The sequence below is a fragment of the Podarcis bocagei genome, assembly GCF_964188305.1.
Source record: "Podarcis bocagei genome assembly, chromosome: 7".
NCBI lineage: Eukaryota > Metazoa > Chordata > Lepidosauria > Squamata > Lacertidae > Podarcis > Podarcis bocagei.
Window position 1 is genome coordinate 62285863 of NC_138132.1, and position 23019 is coordinate 62308881.

At 44.5% G+C, this 23019-nt stretch overlaps 2 protein-coding genes across 3 annotated transcripts in view; both read right to left on the reverse strand.

Annotated features, from left to right (window-relative positions):
- Positions 1-23019, reverse strand: part of LOC308590908 (uncharacterized protein F13E9.13, mitochondrial-like) — a 546161-nt gene that overhangs the window by 458017 nt on the left and 65125 nt on the right. The window lies entirely within an intron of this gene.
- On the reverse strand, positions 16552-20638 carry LOC308590927 (protein C19orf12 homolog). Of its 2 annotated transcripts, none has more exons than XM_081201323.1 (3): positions 20514-20638; positions 18204-18372; positions 16552-16953 (listed from the first exon to the last, which is right to left on the reverse strand). In XM_081201323.1, exons 2-3 carry the CDS (start codon positions 18361-18363, stop codon positions 16688-16690), a joined length of 426 nt encoding a protein of 141 aa, XP_081057449.1. In that variant the 5' UTR covers positions 18364-18372; positions 20514-20638; the 3' UTR covers positions 16552-16687. The 2 variants fall into 2 exon arrangements, with proteins under 2 accessions (XP_081057449.1, XP_081057448.1); XM_081201322.1 differs by lacking the exon at positions 20514-20638 and adding an exon at positions 20349-20505.

The following is a 23019-nucleotide window of genomic DNA, read 5'->3' on the forward strand; positions in this document are numbered from 1 at the left end:
CGGGAAGCTGAGCGCGCTGGCTCCGGTGCCCAGCCCTCCTCCGGGCCGGCCCCTTCCCCGCCCCTTTGGATCTCGCCTCGACTTGGGGCGCCCGAGGCAATAGCCGCCGCTTCTTTCGCTTTCCGCTGCGAGTGAGCGAGATGTCGGCGCGCTGTCGCTCCGCGGGGCTCCTCCTGTATGGGGCGCTGCAGCTGGTGGGGCTCCTGAAGGTAAGAGAGGCAGCCCCTTCCGTGGGCTCTCCCACCCCCAGGACAGAGTCGTCGTCCCCAGGTTCCCCCACCCGGTGTCCTTAGAGCTGCCCCGTCCCATTCAGCCCCCAACCAAATCACAGAGGCAGGCTCCCACCCAACCCCCATCAAAAGACCCCACTTCTTTTCCTAGAAGCACAAAGCGCGACCCCCACTATCCTATTCAGCTTTCCCCCCCAACCCAGTCCACGGACACCCTCGCAGCCCCAAGCCAGCCCTCCACCGCGTCCTTAGGACCCCCAAGAACCGAAGCCAGGAAAAGCCCCTCAGTCCGCCGCCCCCCGCCAGGCTCCTGCCCGGACAGTGCCAACCATTCCTGCTTTTCACTGTGGGTTTGCCTAGGGTTTATTTTTAATAGCATTAAGCAGTTAAGAATCGTTTTTAATTAATTATATTCCATCCACTGCCAATCCCCTTTTAACAGATGCCTTACTGTGTCCTTAAAGCACAGCCCCACATTCGATTCAGCTCCTAAAGTTCCCTGGAGTGCATTCCATGTCTCCATGAGACAGGCAGACATCCAACAGGTACATGCAACAGTGTGTCCCTATGGCTCTATATCTCCATTCACGTGAAAGCTGTTATATTGCCCCCCCCCCCAGGATATTGCTCTGTCCCTTCCCCAGAGGCAGAAGGATTACAGTGGTACCTCGGGTTACAGACGTTTCAGGTTACATACGCTTCAGGTTACAGACTCCGCTAACCCAGAAATAGTACCTCGGGTTAAGAACTTTGCTTCATGATGAGAACAGAAATCGTGCTCCAGTGACACCATGGCAGCAGGAGGCCCCATTAGCTAAAATGGTGCTTCAGGTTAAGAACAGTTTCAGGTTAAGAACAGACCTCCGGAATGAATTAAGTACTTAACCCGAGGTACTGGCCTTCTGCCGCTGTGCCGCCAGAGCACGATTTCTGTTCTCACCCTGAAGCAATGTTCTTAACCCGAGGTACTGTTTCTGGGTTAGCGGAGTCTGTAACCTGAAGCGTATGTAACCCAAGGTACCACTGTACTTGCCTCCCCACCCTAAAAACATATATTTGAATCTCTCCACATTCAGTGGGGCAGGGAATGATTGCTGGAAAATACAGGTTACCATAGCTATAAAACTTTTCAGCAGCTCGTATAGTCTTTGCATTACAAAAGAGGCGATACAGGCAAGGTACTAAATAAACACTGTGTAACGCAAAGGTTTAGAAACTTTGCAAAGACTAAGCCTTTGTAAATACCACTGGACTTTGGACAGTAGAATATATACAGTAATACCCAAGCAGTCATATGCAGCTTCACGACACTGAAGTGCAGACATTGTGTGTTCTATCAAGTCAATGTGTTCTGAAATATCTACCTGAGCTGATGGGATATTTCTGTCCAATGCTGACTGCGCCGCAGCCATGAAATGCAAAGATCTGGTCGACCAAAACTCTGATATCCTCAGTAAGAAAGCCTGCTGCAACAAGTGTGTTTGAAGAAAACGCCACAGGCACATTTTAATTTATAGTCTTCTTCAGAGGCAACAAATTGGAAGAGAGCATTCCTTGTGGGTGGGCTCAGCAAATTCATACGACTGACAATTCTGCTGCAGCAGTTTTAAGAAAAATTGTCCAAAGCTCACCTGCAGTACAGAAGTCTCCAAGTCCCAAAGAGTGTCGGTCTTCACTTTTGTTGTAAAGATGCACTCCGTTCTGCTTTGGGTTGCAACAACCTTCACAGTCACCAGGACCAAAATAACTGAAGGAAACCAGGCCAGGGGTGGTTGGATCCAGACCACGTTTCAGCTTCTTCCAGTGGGAGTTTTGAGCAGATAAGCATTAGACTGCCTGGTGCAGAATGTCTGGCTAGGAACAGAGTGTTCCAGGTTCAAACTTCTTTGTGGCCGTGGACCAGTTACGACCCTCTCAGCTTGGCAGGGTTGTTAGGAGGATAAAATGGGTGATAGGTGGGAGGGAGGGAGAATGGTGCTCAGCACTTTGGGCTCATTGAAAGAAAAGTGGGATGTAAATAAAACAATCAGATACCCGTCGACAGTCCTCCAGGAATGTGTCTCATCCCATTTTCAATCACAAGCCTATTATGTGCCTACTCAGAAGTAAGTCCCAAGTTTTTGATTTGGGTTTCCATTGAAATGAGGCTGCATTTTAATGTTTTAATGTTGTATTTTAATCTTGTTTTTAAGTTGTATTTCAATCAATTTGTTTTTATATCGGTTGTTAGCCGCCCTGAGGAGGGCAGGGTATAAATTATTATTATTATTATTATTATTATTATTATTATTATTATTATTATTATGTGCATAGGATTGCAGCCTAAAGCTCACAGCCGCAAACATCTGGTGGCTGTCACTTTGCTCAGAGCTCACCCTGATTTGTTGGCGAAAAGTTTTTTCCCCAGAGAGGTTAGGTGATGTTGGTTATTTATCAAGTGTGTCTTCTGATTTCTTTGTGGGCTGGTTAGATGACATCAGACCAAGGAACTGTTATGCCACACTTTCCAGCACATTTTCCTGGCATGTTTCTTACTGCAAAAAAAAAAAAATATCATTTTCTAAAAAATAAAAATAGGAGAGGCAGCAGGTTTGTTGAGCAAGGGCCCCAAATTCACTTCAGTTTCTGCTGCCTGATTTTACTGATGCGTGATTGTATCTCTTTTGTGAAATAGCAAATCTGGAAATGTCTAGAATTTATTTATTTCTATAGCACAATTTCTCTGCATGGGGCTGTGGCCAACTAAGTCCTGCGTACTTAAGAGTGAACCCACTGCTACATCCAGTGCTAGCCTTAGGCATTTGGTTGGCTACTGTGAGAACAGGATGCTGGACTTAGATGGGCCATCGGCCTGATCCAGAGAGCCCTTCTTAAAATAAAACTTCAAGCCCTTTCTTAAAAATTCCCAATACAAAGCTGCCCTTCCTATACCTGTCACACAGCTCTTTTGAGGCATGTCAATAACTTGTGTAAGGGATGTGGGTGGCACTGTGGGTTAAACTACAGAGCCTAGGGCCTAGGTCGGCGGTTCGAATCCCTGTGACGGAGTGAGCTCCCGTTGCTCAGTCCCTGCTCCTGCCAACCTAGCAGTTCGAAAGCACATCAAAGTGCAAGTAGATAAATAGGTACCGCTCCAGCGGGAAGGTAAACGGCGTTTCCATGCGCTGCTCTGGTTCACCAGAAGCGGCTTAGTCATGTTGGCCACATGACCCGAAAGCTGTACGCCGGCTCCCTTGGCCAATAAAGCGAGATGAGCGCCACAACCCCAGAGTCAGCCATGACTGGACCTAATGGTCAGGGGTCCCTTTACCTTTAATAAGAACTTGTCTGTGTGGGATGGACTCTTGTGTTTAAGTTTCTTTTCTTTGCACTGAGTTGACATTTGCTGCTCACCACAACCCCTTTTTTTCTGGAGAAAGCACAATCTGTTAAGTCCTCCTGGTATACATGGGAAGTTTTGGGAATTTACACTTTCTTTTTTCTTTTTTGTCCCAATGCCCTCTCTCTTTCTTTGCATTGAATTTACATTAGAACTCCTCTTGTCATTTTGTTGCACAATTTGAAAAAAAATGTTGGAGACCTCTGCTTGGGATTTCGCAGTTCTAAATAATTATGCATCACAAGCATTGACAGAAGCTCTACATGCAAGCAGGACTATGCTGCTTTTTCCTCTTCCAGCAACTGTAGGCAACACATGCAATGTTGAAGGCAAAGTCTTCATAATTACACCCCGTATGCAAGTAGTGCATGAAAGGGCCTGGATTTTATTGGAAAGTCCCAGGGCTCTTCCACTTGACTGAGCATTCGTTGTTTATTGAACATTCATCCTAATTTGCTTGCAAAAAACCTTATACGAGGCTTAGACTATGTCTCGTCTTTATTTTATTTTTTTATAATATTTTTATTACTTTTTTCCAAATAGATATCAACAGTACAGAAAAACAAGAAAAACAAGAAAAAAAAAGAAAAAAAAACTGATTTTTCCAAAGCTTGTTTCAATCCTCCAACGGACTTCCCCACATCTCCCGCACAATGCAATCTTTATAATAAATTTGTCAGCAAATTATAACCTTGTTTCATGTGTTTCTTTTATACTTTCAGTTGCATTTTAAGTTTAAATTACTTATTATCCAATTACTCTATAAACACATATATTATCCTTATTTAAACATTTAAACATTGGTTCTTTCATTAATATTATCTAATTTCAATGTCATCAACTCCCATTGCTGGAGCTAATCTTTCCAAATCATGCGAATTTTTATGGTTCATATAACTTATAAAATTTTTGCAAATAGTCCTTAAATTTTTTCCAGTCCTCCTCAGTTGTTTCTTCTCCCAAATCTCGGATTCTGGCAGTCATCTCGGCCAATTCCATATAGTCCATCAATTGCGTTTGCCACTCTTCCAGGGTGGGCAAATCTTGAGTCTTCCAATATTTTGCGATAAGTATTCTTGCTGCTGTAGTTGCATACATAAAAAACGTTCTATCCTTCTTTAACACCTTTTGGCCGACAATGCCCAAGAGGAAGGCCTCCGGTTTCTTAGGAAAGGTGTACTTAAACACCTTTTTTAACTCATTGTAGATCATTTCCCAGAAGGCCTTCACTCTTGGACAGGTCCACCAAAGGTGAAAGAATGTCCCTTCAGCCTCCTTACATTTCCAACATTTGTTATCGGACAGATGATATATCTTAGCGAGCTTGACTGGGGTCATGTACCACCTGTATATCATTTTCATAATGTTTTCTTTCAGGGCATTACATGCCGTAAATTTCATACCGGTGGTCCATAACCTTTCCCAGTCTTCAAACATAATGTTGTACCCAATGTCTTGAGCCCATTTAATCATGGCTGATTTAACTGTTTCATCCTGAGTATTCCATTTAAGCAGCAAGTTATACATTCTCGATAGTACCTTGGTCTTTGGTTCTAACAGCTCTGTTTCAAGTTTCGATTTTTCCACCTGGAATCCTGTTTTTTTATCCAACTTAAAAACCTCATTAATTTGGGCATAATGAAACCAATCTTGCACCTTATCCTTTAATTTTTCATAGCTCTGCAATCTCCAATTATCTCCTATCTTTTCTATTATTTCCCAATATTTCGGCCAACCGGCCTCCATATTGGGTTTTTTCCGGGCCTTGGCCTCAACTGGTGATAACCACCTCGGAGTCTTACTTTCAAGTAAGTCCTTGTATTTTGTCCAGACCATAAATATTGCTTTCCTGACAATATGGTTTTTAAACATTTTGTGTGTTTTTACCTTGTCATACCACAAAAACGCATGCCATCCTAACGAATTATTGAAACCTTCCAGATCTAGGACATCAGTGTTCTCTAGCAAAATCCAATCTTTCATCCAGCAGAAGGCTGCAGCTTCGTAGTATAACCTTAAGTCTGGCAGGGCAAACCCCCCTCTTTCTTTCGCATCAGTTAGTATTTTAAACTTTATTCGGGGCTTTTTGCCCTGCCAGACAAACTTTGAAATATCCTTCTGCCACTTTCCAAAACATTCCACTCTGTCCACGATCTGCAAGGCTTGAAACAAAAACAACATTTTTGGCAAATAGTTCATCTTTATAGCTGCAATTCGGCCTAACAAGGAAAGTTTCAGTCTTGACCAAATTTCTAGATCTTTTTTCACTTCCGACCAACATTTTTCATAGTTGTCTTTAAATAAATTCAAATTCTTGGAAGACAAGTTGACCCCCAGGTATTTCACTTTTTTAACCACATTCAATTCTGTTTCCCTCTGAAATCCATCTGTTTCTAAAGATGTTAAATTCTTTCCCAGTACCTTAGTTTTTTGTTTATTCAACTTAAATCCCGCCACCCGACCAAATTCTTGAATCAGTTCTAAAACTCTTTTTGTACTAGATTCTGGCTCCTGTAGTGTTAAAACCAGATCATCTGCAAAAGCTTTCAGTTTGTATTGTTTCGCTCCGACCCGTATTCCTTGTACCTGCTGGTCCCTCCTAATCATGTTCAGCAACACCTCCAGGACTGAGATAAATAATAAAGGGGAAAGGGGGCACCCCTGCCGTGTTCCTTTTTCAATATGAAACTCTTCTGTCACCACATTGTTCACTATCAACTTAGCTTTTTGTTCTGAATAAATTGCTTCTATTCCATTTTCAAACCCCCGTCCCACTCCCATCCCTTCCAAGTTTTTCTTCATAAATTTCCAAGAAATGTTGTCAAAGGCCTTCTCTGCATCAATAAAGATTAACACTGCTTTAGTGTTAATATTTGTTTGTAAAAGTTCCAGAATATCGATAATATTCCTAGTGTTGTCAAACAAATGCCTGCCTGGGAGAAAGCCTGCTTGGTCCTTATGAATTACTTCATTTAGTACCTTTTTAAGTCTACTTGCCAAAATGTCTGCAAATATTTTATAATCCACATTTAGGAGTGAGATGGGACGGTAGTTCTTAAGTTGAGCCTTTTCAGTTTCCACTTTAGGTATCAATGTGATGAATGCTTCTTTCCACGTTTCTGGTGCCCTCCCTCCCTCCATAATCTGATTACAAACCTCCAATAATGGTTGTATCAAATAATCTTTTAGCGTCTTATAGTACTTGGAGGTAAGTCCATCGGGGCCTGGAGATTTGCCTAACTGCATGTTCTGAATGGCATCCTCGATTTCCTGTTGTGTTATTTTGTAATTCAAGATTGATCTCTTCTCCTGAGACAGTTCTGGTAGGCCATTGTCTTTCAAAAACTGATCCATCTCAAGCACTTCCTCGGGTCCTTGGGTATACAATTTTTTGAAATACTTCTGGAAACACTTTCTGATTTCTCCCGGTTTCTGAATCTTTTTCCCTTCAACCTCTAGATTGGTAACATAATTCAATTTTTGTCTTTTTTTCAACTGCCATGCTAGCAGTTTTCCACATTTGTTCGCGGATTCAAAGGATCTTTGTTTCATTTGCTTAATTTTCCATTCCACTTCTTGGTTTATCAATTTCATATATTGTGACTGGTGGAATTTAATTTCTCTTAAAATCTCTTTTGATTTTGGTTTAGATCTTAACTTTTTCTCTCCATCTCTTATCTTCTCTAATATCTTATCCTTTTTTCCATTCCAGAGTTTTTTCTTAATCGTGTTCTGTTGTATCAGAAACCCTCTCATTACAGCTTTACTTGCGTCCCAGATTGTTCTTTTTTCCACCGAAGTATTCAAGTTAATTTCAAAATAATCCTTTAAAGCTTTTTGGGCCTTCTTTACAATCTCTTGATCTCTTAACAGGTTGTCATTCATTTTCCATCTGAAGGAACCAGCCGGAACAAATCTCACTTCCATTTTCAAAGCGTTATGGTCGGAGCAGGTCTTTGGGCAGATTTCCACTCTTGTAGTCTTAGGTGCCAGCCCTCTAGTTGTCCAAATTTGGTCGATTCTTGTCCATGACAGGTGGGCCTCAGAGAAGAAAGTTCCTTCTTTACCTAGGGGGTTTCTTGTCCTCCATATATCAATCATGTCCATATTGTCAGTTAGTTCAAAAAAGGTTTTTGGTAGTCTGCCATCCTTGGTTAGATTTTGATTCTGTGACTTATCCATATAAATAGAGACCACCCCATTCATATCTCCCATCATAATGATGTTAGAATAGTCCAGATAGTCCAGTAATGTCTCATGCAGCTTCTTGTAGAATTCCGATTTCCCCTCATTTGGTACATAAATTCCTAATATCAAAACTTTTTCTCCTTGAGTTTGTATTTCAATTGCCAGGATTCTTCCTTGTTCATCTTTAAACAAAAATTTCGGTGACAGGTTCTCCCTTGCATAGATCACCACACCTCTCTTTTTAACTCTGTCTGATGAAATAAATTCTTGGCCTAATCTTTTGTTGATTAATACTTTCCTGTGGAGCCTAGTCACATGTGTTTCTTGCAAACAAATTATATCCAAATGTTCTTTTTTCAAAATATGAAAAATCCTTTTTCGTTTCTCCGGGGAATTCGCGCCATTAATATTCCAACTATACAGCTGCAGAGACATCCTGTATCAATCTGTTGTTGCTCTTTACGAGGTGTCCTCTTTTTTGTCCGGATCCGAGGGGGAAGGTGTTGGATCTATTCCAGGCTGTGGCTGAGGCCAAGGAACCGCGATTCCCTTCTGCACATCCTCTCCGTGGTCGTGTAGGAACTTCTGGTTGTCCTCTTTTGTTTTAATTCTAACCTTCTTTCCTTTGTAGTTGAATGATAAACCTTGTGGAAACTCCCACCTGTAGGGTATCCTGTTGCTTCTCAAAAGTCCTGCTAGGTCAGTATATATAGATCTGAGATCCAAAAGTTGTTTTGGTATATCCTTATAAATTTCCGCTCTTCTGTCCTGGATCTCAAGTGATTTGTTAAAATGAAGGTCAAGTATTTTGTCTCTCTCCTGTTTAGTTCTCAAAATAATCAGACAGTCTCTGGGCCTGTCCTTCTTTGCTGCTCTTCCCAGCCTAAACGCAGTTGTTATTTTAAAGTCTTTATCTTCTTCTATACCCCAGAACTTAGAAAATTCTGCTGTCAAATAACCAATCAAGTCTTCTTTCTCAAGCTCTGGGATAGATCGTAATCTTAAATTATTTTCCCGATTTCTCAGTTCCGCCATAGACAGGTAGACCTGCTGGTCACTAATATGCTTATGTAGTGGCCTTACCTCTCCTTTTAATTCGTCCACTTTCTGGTTCGCTTGGTCTGCTTTTAAATTTGCAGCCTCAGCCAATTTCTGATTCTCAGAAGTGGCGTCTTTTAAATTCCCAATTGCTTGTGAATGTTGTGCCACTTGTTCAGATAGTTTTGTAATAGAGGATGTGGCTAGGTCAATTTTTGCTGTTTGATCATCTACCTTCTTATTTAAAATTGCAAATTGTTGTAGCATTTCATTTAGAAGAGTATCAGATCCCCCTGCAGCCATATCCTCTGTTGTTGTCTGTTCAGCTTCCTTTAATACAGCTGTTGTTGGCAGTTCAACTCCCTTTAATACAGCTGGCACTGATGATCTACGTGCTTGTGTAGTCAAAGTTGTTTGCACAAGTTGGCCTTTCCCTGCTTTCGCTTTTGCAGATCTTGTTTTCGGAGGGCCACTCATTCCACACCTGTCTATGAGTCAAGGTCAAATAGTCTATTGTCCCATAGGAAAGACAGTTCCTCAGTGTAAATAACAAAACAGCAGAGAGTCAAAACAAAGTTAGTTCCCAGGAATTTGTAAATCCCAAACTCCACTAGAGGGAGTATTGTTACAGTTCAGGAAAGAAGGAGAAAAGTTTAGCCGCCATTAAAGTCCCTGCAGCTAAATAGCTTAACAATAGTCCTTAAAACTTTTTCCACTTGCAGAGCCTTTCCCAAGTTGCCATTTAGTTGCTTCTAAGGGGTGCAAGTTACAGTTGCTTAATTGTATCTTCCAATAGCGCCCCAATGTAACAATATAACAATTTCAGGTATATATTGTATCCGCAAAGACAGCTCTTTTCCCCTCTGTCAGCCCGAGGTTTGGTTTCTTAAATTTTTAAAGTCCACAGAGGGAGGAAAGTTCTCAATTTAAGTCGCCCCAATAGTAGAGAAGAAGAAAAAAGACTTGCCTTTCCTTTCAATTACCAATTCCACCAACGCACGATACTTCCGAGTTTTATAATCCCTTTCCACTGCTTCCAGCTTGTCAGCTCTTTGCCTTTGATCTTTAAGCCTTGCCGGAAGACGGACTTCCTTTTTTTTGTCTCCCGCTTTCAGCCAAATTCATAAATTTGTAATCCAAAGTAGAGTAATTCTTACTCACGAGTAGATGGTTTGGAATCCAATATTTAAGGAAGAAAGGTCAGCGCTCATCAGCAACAGCCACGCGGCTTCGCTCCCGCAGAAAGAGCGATGAACTCACAGCACCGCTTCCCCTCCGCGTTTCCGGAGCCCCTTACGGGGTCCCTTCTTCGTTTTGGGGGTCGCTCCAGGTGCCCGCCGAGTCCCACGGCCACGGGCTCACTCTGCCCGTGGTTTTTCTTAGTGGGTTGTCACTGTGCCGCAGCGAACGACCCTTTTCTGCGGAGCCCCTCTTCACAGCGCGAAGAGGACCGCCATTGCTTGTTTCGCGCCGCCTCCGGAAGTCAGACTATGTCTCGTCTTTATTGAGCATTTGTTTCAATTTGCAGTTTGCAGGACAAGGAGCATTCCTCCTCATTTGCTTTGCGTACTGTTTATACACCCACCCACCCCACACATTTCAACGCATTTCCTTTTTCCTAACTGCAAAAGTCTGGTTCCTTTTTTTTAACAGTGGATTTGCTGTGTCAGGGTGACAGAGCACTTGAATCAACTTTAATTGCCCAAACCAAAATTTATCGGTATGTGTTTGAATCCTTCTTGCAAAACAGTGACAGGCTGGAGGCACCCACAGGCCTGATCTGGAAACAGCATGTTTCTTATTTTGACTTAGCTCATAACTGTAGCTCCTTCCTTTTAATTTCTAAGGTTCAGCATCACTCGGTGAAATGGGGACTTTAACTTGAGTTTAGGGCCTTCTCGGTATGGCGCCCACCCTATGGAATGCCCTCCCATCAGATGTCAAGAAGATGAGTAATTTTAGGAGACATCTGAAGGCAGATGTCTTTTAGGAGACATCTGAAGGCAGCCCTGTATAGGGAAGCTTTCTAAGGTTTAATGTTTTACTATGTTTTTATATATGCTAGAAGTTGCCCAGAGTGGCTGGGGCAACCTAGTCAGATGGATGGGTACAAATAAATTATTATTATTATTATATTATTATTATTATTATTAAGACAAAAGTTTGGTCTTGTTTACTCCTTTGATTAATGGTGATGGCGGCAGGGCAAAGGCCAGAGGTAGACAGTGAAAGCTGTGTTTAAGACTCATATGCTGGGGGTGGGGACCATAAATAGTAAATACTTGACTGGCTAGTTTATTCCAAACTTCTTATCTGTTCCATATGTTTACCTTCAACTTAGTTTAGCAATGAGCAGCAAAGGTATAGAGGTATACAGTGTTATTTTTCTAGAAAAAGAGGTTCCAGAACTCAGCACAAATGCCTCCCTTGTTCTCTTATAATGGCAATGGCGCCCACCTGAGAGGTGCCGAAACTGAGATCCAGCTGGAAAAAAAGCCCTGGATGTATATAGGCAAAGGTTTGCATCCTGTTTTATGACAGACTGAACAGAAAGATCTCCCCCTTTCGTTGCAGATTTTATTAACTGAGAAAAGAAGGGGATTCCCAGATTTGAAGAATTAACTCAGAATGGGCAGCTATTAACAAGGCAGGACATTGGTAGTAGTATTAAAATAGATACATATATGTATATTTTCATATACAATATGCAAATATAAGAGATCAGATGGATTTAATAGAAACATCACAGCGCCAGCCCTTTCCGTAAAAGTAAGTGACCCTTATAGAGAAGAAAGTTGCAAAGGGATGATTGTGTCAAGCTGCTGATTCTGTAGGTTCACCCTATCAGCCAAAAAACAGGAAGAAGAAAAAGAAGAGTTTGGATTTGATATCCTGCTTTATCACTACCCTAAGGAGTCTCAAAGGGACACGGGTGGCACTGTGGTCTAAACCACAGAGCCTAGGGCTTGCCGATCAGAAGGTCAGCGCTTCGAATCCTCACAATGGAGTGAGCTCCTGTTCCTCGGTCCCTGCTCCTTCCCTAGCAGGACCAAGCAGTTCGAAAGCACATCAAAGTGCAAGTAGATAAATAGGTACCGCTCCAGTGGGAAGGTAAATGGCATTTCTGTGCACTGCTCTGGTTCACCAGAAACGGCTTTGTCATGCTGGCCACATGCCCCGGAAGCTGTCTGCAGACAAACACCAGCTCCCTCGGCCTATAGAGTGAGATGAGCGCTACAACCCCAGAGTCGTCCACGACTGGACCTAATGGTCAGGGGTACCTTTACCTTTACCTTTAAGGAGTCTCAAAGTGGCTAACATTCTCCTTTCCCTTCTTCCCCCACAACAAACACTCCGTGAGGTGAGTTAGGCTCAGAGACTTCAGAGAGAAGTGTGACTAGCCCAAGGTCACCCAGCAGCTGCATGTGGAGGAGCAGGGAATCGAACCCGGTTCACCAGATTATGAGTCCACTGCTCTTAACCACTACACCACACCATAACATCACAAGAAGACAATAAAATAATAATCATAGGAGGCTTAAAAAGATTGAATGGTGTAAAATATATTACTTAGTGGAATACAAGGTTCGGATTTCTACCAAACGTACCAGATGTTCATGCAAGTTGCCAAATAAACACATATTTAGTGGGAATGTGCCAACCATGAGATTGTTTTGTCATGTTAATCACAAACGCCCCTAAGCTGAAGCAAAGACGGAGAGGTCTATTTCACCGCTGGCAGCATGTATTTTATGAGTCAGATTCCTCCACCCCCCCCCATAGAATAACATGGCACGTCCTTCCACCTGTGAGAGATCACTAGATGAACAGGGTTGTAAGGCATGAGGAACATATTGGTTTTTGTGGTAGGGGTGCGACTATGTACACAAGTTCGGGAAGCAGGTTGCAGTGGAGATGGGTATTGTTGTTGGCTAGCAGGTCACCTTGGATGCTGAGCTATGTCTCTTATTCATTGATGAGAGTGTCAAGGCTAACCTTGCTTCTTGACAATTAATTCTCTCTCTGCTGGTTGCTGCTCGTCTCAAGATCTCTAAACTAAAAAGGGAAGTAAAGAGGAAGAGGCAAGAATAATAAAGCTGGGATTAAATCACGGTTAAGTTGAGGATGAAATCTGTATCCTTTGACATGGGGATGGGGAAGTGGTGACCTTCCAGATGTTGGTGGACTCTCATCAGCCCCAGCCAGCTTTGCCCAATGGTCAGGGATGATAGGAGATGTAGGCCAAGAGCATCTCGGGACCCAAGCTTGAAGAACACTTGTGTAGACAATACAGAGCTAGATGGACCAATGGCCTGATGGAATCTAGCACAAGGAAATATAATTAGGCCCATGCCTGATCCAGTCCTGCATCTGTTCTCAAAATGCCCTGGGAAACCTGCAAGCAGGACCCAAACACAAGAACACTTCCTCCTTGTTTCTGGTACAATGGTACCTCGGGTTACGTACGCTTCAGGTTACGTACGCTTCAGGTTACAGACTCCGCTAACCCAGAAATATTACCTCGGGTTAAGAACTTTGCTTCAGGATGAGAACAGAAATCGTGCTCCGGCGGCGCGGTGGCAGCAGGAGGCCCCATTAGCTAAAGTGGTGCTTCAGGTTAAGAACAGTTTCAGGCAGTGGCGTAGCGTGGGGGGTGCAGGGGGGGCCGGCCGCACCGGGCGCAACATCTGGGGGTTAGGGTTAGGGGGCGCAAATCCACGGGTTAGGGGGCGCAAATTACTTGCCTTGCCCCGGGTGCTGACAACCCACCCTACGCCACTGATTTCAGGTTAAATACGGACCTCTGGAACAAATTAAGTACTTAACCCGAGGTACCACTGTATTCAGAAGCATTTGGTGCTTCCAGCTGTGGAGGCAAAGCATCACCATCATTACTAGTAGCCAGTGATAGCCTGACCCTCCATGAATATTCCTAATCCTCTTTTAAAGCCATCCACGTTGGTCCCCATCTCTGCCTCCTGTGAGACTGAGTTCCATAGTCTAACCATGCGCTGCGTGTAAAAGTCCTTTCTGTTATTTGTCCTAAATCTCCCAACATTCAGCTTTGTTGGTTGCTGAATGCAGGGAACCAGGCAGAGGGCCTTCTTGGTAGTGGTGCCCACCCTGTGGAATGCCCTCCCATCAGATGTCAAGAAAATAAGGCAGCCCTGTTTAGGGAAGTTTTAAATGACTGATGTTTTAATGTATTTTTAATGTCTTGTTGGAAGCTGCCCAGAGTGGCTGGGAAATCCCAGCCAGATGGGCGGGGTAGAAATTAATAATAATAATAATAATAATAATAATAATAATAATAATAATAACAACAACAACAGTCATACCTCTTGTTACCTTAGCTTCAGCTTACGTCTTTTCAGGTTGCGTCCCGCAGCAATCCGGAAGTACAGGAAAGGGTTACTTCCTGGTTTCCTTGCTCGCGCATGCGTAGACGCGCAAAACGACATCATGTGCATGCGCAGAAGCGGCGAATCACGACCCGCGTGTGCACAGACGCGGGTTTCGTTCGCTTCAGGTTGTGAACGGGGCTCCGGAACGGATCCTGTTCACAACCAAAGGTACCACTGTAGTATTATTATTATTGCATTCTAGGAGTTCCAGTGCTGCTTAAGAAGGAGAAAACTTTTCTCTAGTCACTTTTTCCATGCCACACATAATTTTTTAAAAAAAACCTTAACCTGTGCCATCTCTTGCTCGCCTTTTCTCAAAATTTAAAATGCCCCGAACACTGCAACCAACTCTGCAATTCTGTGATTCTACCTTTCCTCATCTGGCAGTCACTCAATCCCTTTGAACATTTTGGTTGCCTTGTATGGCTAAGGCAGCTTCTCATACATGTGCCTGTCTGTTCTCATGGTTTCTTTAGCTGCGATTCCTGCATTGCACTCGATGTGTCTCTTCCAGCTCTTTGATTCTATGGTACGTCTCGTCTCTCTCACCCCCCCCCATCTGAGCAATGATTTTCCCCCTAGTGTCTGGAAACCAAGCCTGATGAGGAACAGTTGAGGGAGTTGGGCATGTTCAGCCTGGAGTAAGGGAGGCCGAGAGGAGATATGGCAGCCATTTTCAAATATCAGAAGGGCTGTCACATGGAACAAGCTTGTTTTCTCCAGCTCTGGAGGGTAGGACTCAAAGCAATGGCTTCAAGTTACAAGAAAGGAGATTCTGACTTAACATTGGGGAGAACTTTTGGACAGTAAGAGCTGTTTGATGGTGGAATGGACTCTTCAGAAAGTGGTGAACTCTCCTTCATTGTAGGTTTTAAAGCAGAGATTGGATTGTCATCTGCCATGGATGCTTTACTTGATATTCCTGCATTGTAGGGAGTTGGACTTGTTCCCACTCCCACCAGTGAGTGCTCCCTTTTGTCTTTGTCCCCATCTCCCAATTTGTTGATTTGTGTGTATTCATTTTGCACAAACTGAGCATGTGCAGGAACCAGCAGAACTGTGTGTGCGAACAGTAACACACACCCAGGCATTCCCAATTTAATACAAGCTTGCATGGGCGCTCTTATGTTCAATCCTAATATGGCACACATTTCCCATTCCAAAACAGGAAAGTGCTTTGATAAGCAGTATCTGAATGAATAGAGTACAGCCAGCCAACCGACCAATTTCCTAAAAAATGGATATGAAATATTTGCATTGTGAATAAACTGAAGCGGCTCTTCCACACGTGCAGGCTATCGCTTTTTCAATTGCAGTAGTGCCGGCCCTACCATTAGGAAGAGTATGGTAGCTGCCTCTGGCAACAGACACTGTGGGTCAGGCAGCAGTGGTCAAACGCTTATGAAAAGAAATCCATGTGGCCTGCCATACACTGCCTAAGATGCCATCAGGTGCATTGGAAGATGCTGTCCCATCCACTGACACCTGGATGACCACATGTTCCCCATCCCTGGCCTTGAGTCAGACAAAACATCCTGTATAAAATCAATGAGTTCTGCTCTTGCAGACAGCATTTGAGAGAGACTGGTTTGTGAAAATGTCCACGGTCTGTATTCAGTGTTCTCTGACCACTAGTTCAAGGGCTCTTGCACCAATGGGCAGCTGAATTTTAATGTTGGAAACAGAAGAATCCCACCCAACAGGTTATGTAATCTATTGCACGAAAAGTTACCAACTTTTGCATGCCCTTGCACAGGAGCATTCTGCTGGTGCAAGACATCTCGCCTACTTAGTGACTTTAACTTGACGCTACATTGGATACAAAGGCTGACAATTTGCTGCCTGGAAGAAACTTTCTCTGTGTCCATTGTGCAGAAGCCAGCTACTATTAAACTAGCAACTGAATCTTCAGACTGGTGGGTTCTGGGTTGGTTGGTTTTTTGCAGGTGTGTTCTGTAACCCAACATTGCCACAGAAATACAGTGGTACCTCGGGTTAAGTACTGTACTTAATTCATTCCGGAAGTCCATTCTTAACCTGAAACTGTTCTTAACCTGAAGCACCACTTTAGCTAATGGGGCCTCCCGCTGCCGCCGCACCACCGGAGCACGATTTCTGTTCTCATCCTGAAGCAAAGTTCTTAACCTGAAGCACTATTTCTGGGTTAACAGAGTCTGTAACCTGAAGCGTATGTAACCTGAAGTGTATGTAACCCAAGGTACCACTGTAGTGCATTAGTGGTGGGTTTGTACTGGTGCTGTGCAAAACTCTCTGCATCCTTAACAAATAGTTCCTAATGACTCTTAAAGTGGTATTGTAGTCCTTTAATTGTGTCATCTCTGCAAAGCCTAGGACTTGCACCAAACATCCACAGTATAGTTGACGGGATCTTCAGGCAGCATTGACTTCTCTATGTTGCTCTTCACAGATTGCTGCTCTTATGGTTTTTACTCTCCATACTTGATTGTAGCGCCAAGCTCCTTGGTGATGTAGTTTGTCACCACCATGAGCAATTTCTCTTGAACAGATGAGCTTCCCATGACCAGTGCTGTGAGCTGTGCCACATCCATCCAATCCAGGTTCCTAACAATGGCCCGGACATCTTCATAAAGCCGTTTTTGCTCTCTTGGAGGCAGTTCCAGAATAATCTGAGGGACGGGCTTAAATTGTCCACTGGCTATTGAGGCTGCAATCAAGCCACCAAGTGCCCCACCTAGAAAAACAACACAGAGAGGTGTTTTAAGCCACCCTGCTCTCAAAGCATTACGCCTCTATCTAGAAAGCCTTTTTGCAGATTCAATCCTTCTGCTGCATTCATTCACTCACTCATGCACCCACACACCCCTTGTCTTCTGTTGTGGAGATAGATTAGAGCAGGGGCCAGCAACCTTTTTCAGCCATGGGCCGGTCCACCGTCCCTCAGACCATGTGGTGGGCCAGACTATATTTTTTTGGGGGGAGGGAAATGAACGAATTCGTATTCCCCACAAATAACCCAGAGATGCATTTTAAATAAAAGCACTCGTTCTACTAGTGTAAAAACATGCTGATTCTCAGACCGTCTGCGGGTCGGATTGAGAAGGCGACTGGGCCGCATCTGGCCCACAGACCTTAGGTTGCCTACTCCTGGATTTGAGCTCCTAAACTTGAAAACCCAGCCAGTAGGCCCACTGAATTTACTGAACATGTGTTAGCCATGTCCTTTGACTACAAATATGGTCACGCTGAGTAGGATTAGCATTTGATACAACCTAAGTAACGAACCAGCTCTTGGGGGCTGCTTTTGGAAAGGAGAAATCCCTCAGAGTAAGGAAAGTTAGGAGTAAGCTAGAGCAGGGAGTTGAAAAACACATGGGGTGGCATTTGGGAGGTGTAGACATTTTGCCCATTGACAGTGTAAGTGTAAGGCGGAAATGGAACAGGGTGGAAGATAGAGGGGAAATAGCTCACTGGATTGAGAGGATTTCTGGTTCTGATCACATCCATCCCAAACTGCAATTTAGTGTTAGTTCAATGTGTTTGTTCACCTCTGCCACCTCAAAAAATCCACTCTAGCTGTACTTGCACATAATGCTACTCCAAACCGTGGTCTGCCACAAATGTGCTGTCTCCCAAGGAGCAGATTGCAGAGTCCTTTTAGCTCTGCGCGGCACAACAAGTAAGCCAGCCAGGATCATGATTTAGTGACGCTGCCTTAGATTGACACCCTCTTTACTGCTTCCACTGACTAGCAGCGGCTCTCCAGGGTTTCAGGCAGAAGTCTCTCCTAGTCCTACCCTGGCAGGTGCTGGCAGTGGAACCTGGTACCTTCTGCTTTCCAGGCAGGTGCTCCTTCCACTGAGCCACAGCCTTTCCCCTTCCCTTCACCAGCCTGTGTTTCCGTATTCATTCACTAATGTTTTAGTTCAATGGCAAGATCATTTTGCACTGAGGTTTCCCTTTGATAAGGGAGCATGTTCTCACCGACTGCAAGTCCAACCGGTCCGGCCATCAAGCCTCCAGTGAAGGCACCCAAACCTGCCATAAGTGCTCCTCGTCCCGAATGTTTGATGGCCACCTTCATTCCCCGCACTTCAGATAGTCGGCACAGAAGTTGAATCACATCATTCACATGAATCGGCATTGTTTAGACCTTGAATTTTTTTTTAAAAAAAAATGTACAGTGGTCACAACACATGCATGCACAATTCAACAACTTGTTTTAAAACTATACAGACAGAAAACACATACACAAGTGTGCTGGGCAGCTGCCTTCCACTTTGAGACAGGCCACTGGTCCATATAGCTCAGGGTTGCCTACACTGATTGGCAGTATCCCTTCTGGATTACAGGCAGGGAGTTTTTGTTGGGAATTCCATTCCACCCTTTGCTGTAGATATGTGGGATTTCTCAGCGGCAAAGCTGAGAAGGGAGACTCTTCGGCTGGGGCCAAGCCAACTGGCTTTCCTTCCCACGGTTCTGACAGTTTTCTCTTCCACACCTGGAGATGCAGGAAATTGAATGTGGGACCTTCTCCTTGCAAGGCAAATGTTCTACCACTGAGCCGCTTCCCCTCCCAACTTCCCACATGATCTTAAGCTTGACAAGCCTCATGATTCATCTGTTGGTTTTGAACTGCAATGCTTTGGGCAAACCTTTTTGGGTCTTAGTTGCTGTTCTTTTCTCATGCAGCCAGAGACCAAAGATCTACTCCCTGTTTTGACTGGAATGCAAGAAGATACAGTGGAACCTCGGTTGTCGAACGTAATCCATTCTGGAAGACTGTTCGACTTACGAAACATTTGACAACCAAGGCGCAATGGGCGGTCGGCAATTTCAATGGAGAAAATTGAGAAATGCGCCTCAGAAGCCATTCGACTTCCATGGTGCATTCAAAAATGGAAGCAATTACCTCTGGGTTTTGGGCATTCGAAAACCAAAACGTTTGGCTTCTGAGATGCTCGAAAACCAAGGTTCCACTGTACAAGGTTGCAATCAACAATCTTCTTCCACAGCTGCAAAGAAGAAGAAGAGGAGGAGGAGGAGGAGGAGTTTGAATTTGACATCCCGCTTTATCACTACCCAAAGGAGTCTCAAAGTGGCTAACATTCTCCTTTCCCTTCCTCCCCCACAACAAACACTCTGTGAGGTGAGTGGAGCTGAGAGACTTCAGAGAAGTGTGACTAGCCCAAGATCACTCTGCAGCTGCATGTGGAGGAGCGGAGACCCGAACCCGGTTCATCAGATTACGAGTCTACCGCTCTTAACCACTACACCACACTGGCTCTCTTTGGTCTTGTTTTATGACCCATATTTTAGGCCCTCTGGCACCCCCATACTTCCATTTAATTTCTTGTTATCTTACAATACATTTCTGTGTGTGCTTAATAACCTCATTTATTATTGTTTTTGTTATTATTATTTGAACCTATTAATAGTGGGGTGGGGGTTAAAAGCATAAGTCAGAGTCACTTGTAATCATACATTAAAACAAATATGAAATTAAAACAGAATAAAAACAAAAGGCAAAAAATGCATTCTTTTTTAAAAAAATGTAAACAGCAAGACAAAGGCATCCCACCCACTGAAGGGGCCACAGACAATTAAAAACAAAGGTCTGGCAGAAAATAAACATTATTATTATTTTTTAGTTCATTGCAAGCAGAACTGCAACCTTCATGATTTAGTAATAGAATAAAGTGTAATACAAACCCTATGGGTGGTATTCGGTGTTAGCACTACTCTTGAGTTGACCCACTGAAATTACTGAGCATAAGTTAATCATGCATATTAACTTCAAAGGCTCTGCTCTGAGTAGAATTAGCACTGAATGCCATCCAGAAACTTGAAAAAGGAATATAATGTGAAAAGTGAAATATTGCATTGCAACTAATTTTTTTAAAAAACACCCTACTCCTCTCCTTTTTCATAGCTCAATGAATAACAAATCCTACCTTGTTTCATTTAGCAGAATGCCCAGTAAAGGAGTCAGGCAGAAAACTAGGGCAGCGGTGCATGCATACAAGGGAGTAAGTCTCATTGATGTCAGTGGGCCTTACTTCTGAACAAACATGTTAATAAAGGAAACTCAATTAAAAATAGTTTGAGAGATTTTACAATATCACTCACGCAACAGCTTCTCTCCTAGAGGAACCTCTTCAGATAGAATAAGACAGCAAAATGGACCTCTTCAAGAGATATTATTCTGGTTCAGGAAGCAGGCAAATGAATAAATGAAAGTAAGCAACTTTGAATAAAACCTGACTTTCAGTTTAACAAAAACCCACTGCTCACAGTTTATTGCTAACCCAATCAAGCCTCAGACACGCCTCCTTTAATCAATTGGCTGCCTATCCGCTCCTGTGTCTCACACAATCTTGTCAGTTTTAACTTCAAGGCTCTCAGTAGCCAAGTCTGTTATCTCTCAGCCTGAATGTCCAAATAAGAGTCACCTTTGCTCCTTCAGTTTCACCACACCCTAGAGTACAAAGGTTCTCCCCTTCTCAAATAATGCCTGGAATTCTCTCCCAGAATACCTAAGTGCTGTCAAATTCTTCTTGAAACCCACCTGGTCCAAGGTACCTTTTGCTTATCCTCCTAATCCTGGACTCCTGTGTCCTTTTCTGGGCACCACAAGTTAAGAAGGATATTGGCAAGCTGGAATGTGTGCTGAGAAGGTGGAGCAAGATGATAAAGGGCCTGGAAGCCAAGCCTTATGAGGAACTGTTGAGTTGCGTATGCTTAGCGTGGAGAGGAGGAGGCTGAGAGGTGATAAGATTGCATCTTCAAATATCTAAAGGGATGTCACTTAGAAGATGGAGCAAGGTTGTGGGGTGGTTTCTAGCTGGGATAGTTGAATCTGCATTTCCTCCCTTCTAACCCTGTGAGTAGACACGGGTTAAGAGAAGGAGGTGTCTGGACCAGGGATGAAGGAGGGGAAAGGACCTTCCATGCAAGCAATGGCAGGGAGTGGGAGGTCTGGAGGTGGGTGAAGGTATCCATTGGGGAGGAGGAGAGCTAGTTACATCAAAGCACTGGCTTCCTCTGTTTGCCCACCATATATCAGAATCTGGGAATGTTGACCAAGCAAATCCCTTGTCTGTCCAGAATGAAGCATCTATCATAAAATTAGAAAGTTGGAAGGGGCCTCAATCATTGTCTAGTCCAACTCCCTTCAAAGCAGAAATCACAGCTAAAGCATTCCTGACAGAGGACCATCCAAGCACCAGTGAAGGAGAGTCTACCAACTTCCTAGGTAGTCTGTCGAACAACTCTTACTGTTAGAAAGTTATTCCTAACATTTCATGGGAATCTTTTTTCTTGTCATTTGAATCCATTGGTTTGGGTCCTAGCCTCCGGAGCAAGAGAAAACAAGCTCATTCCATCTTCCATGTGACAGTCCTTTAGATATTTGAAGATGGCTATCACATCTTCTATCGGTCTCCTCTAAATCCATGCTAAACATCCCCAACTCTCTCAACCATTCCTCATAAGGCTTGGTTGCCAGACCCTTGAGCATCTTGATCGCTGTCCTCTGCACGTGTTCCAGCTAGTGCCCTCATGATTTGATTGTCAGTGAGAGGGACAACCTGACATGTGTAACTGAGACCTGGGCAGATGTGCTCAGAAACGCTGTGCCATCAGCTCCATCGTGGAGGAAGCTTTGGAGTTGATGCAAGGTGTCTTCCTTGGACGTACAAAAAGGTCTCACCAAGGAGCTCAGAGTGGTGTACATGGTTCTCCCCCTCCCCATTTAATCCACACAACCCACCCCCCTGCCCCATGAGGTAAGATTAGGTGAAGAACGGCAGTGACTGGCCCAAGGTCACCCAGTGAACTTCATGGCTGAGTGATTTGAACCCTGGTCTCTGCCAGGTCCTAGCCCAGCACTCTATTTCACTGCATCACTCTTGCATATGTGCAATGCCTGCACTAAATCCTGGAAGGCTCTTCTTTCCCTTTAGCCCATACTGGGCTTCAGAAATTGAGTCAGTAAAGTCATACCACTTTATACATAAGTTAATGGAAAAGGGGGGGGGCTCTCCTATCTCTCTGCCTTAACATCTTCATAAGTCTTGCCTTTGCTCCTCTAGCTTCACCCCACTGCTCCGAAGCCTGGCGGTGGGGCAGAGAGCAGTGGCATAGCGTGGGGGGTGCAGGGGGTGCACGCCGCCTGCCATGCCGCCCTGGCTGCTTCAACCGCGTCCGACAGCCGGCTCGAGGCTCCTTCCGGCCGGGTCTCCCGACGGGGCGCTGCGGGCAGAGGCTCCGGCACCAAGCGCCACGCTGCCCAGGCTCGGGTCGCTGTCTGGACGCGCGCAGCCTGCCAAACGCACCATCTGCGGCGCTCTAGTGCCTGCGCGCCAAGACCGCCCACCCGCCCCGACGGGGCCCCCCCTCACCCACGCCGGAGGCCGGCCGATGCACTGGCCCCAGAGCCGCCCCCTCCCCGCGCCAGAAAGAAGCCCCCTCCCCGCGCCAGAAAGAAGCCGCGTCGGGACTAGCTGGGCCGGGGAGGGGGACTGAGAAGGCTGCGCCGCGACGCCCAAAGATGCACGTCTTGACGCAAAGGGGCCCGCGGCACCCAGACGCGGAAGGGACCCTCTCCCCCTGACCCGCCACTGAACTGCAATTTCCAGCTCCCTTGGCAAATCCCAGTCCCCAATCCCCAAGATGCTTTATTTGAGGCAGGGGTCCTTTAATTGCAAAAACAACACCACGGAGGGCAGTAGTCACCACGACGTTTGCCCCAGAGTAGAGCCGTCAGTATTAATGACCATGGTTAGGGGTTAGGGGGCGC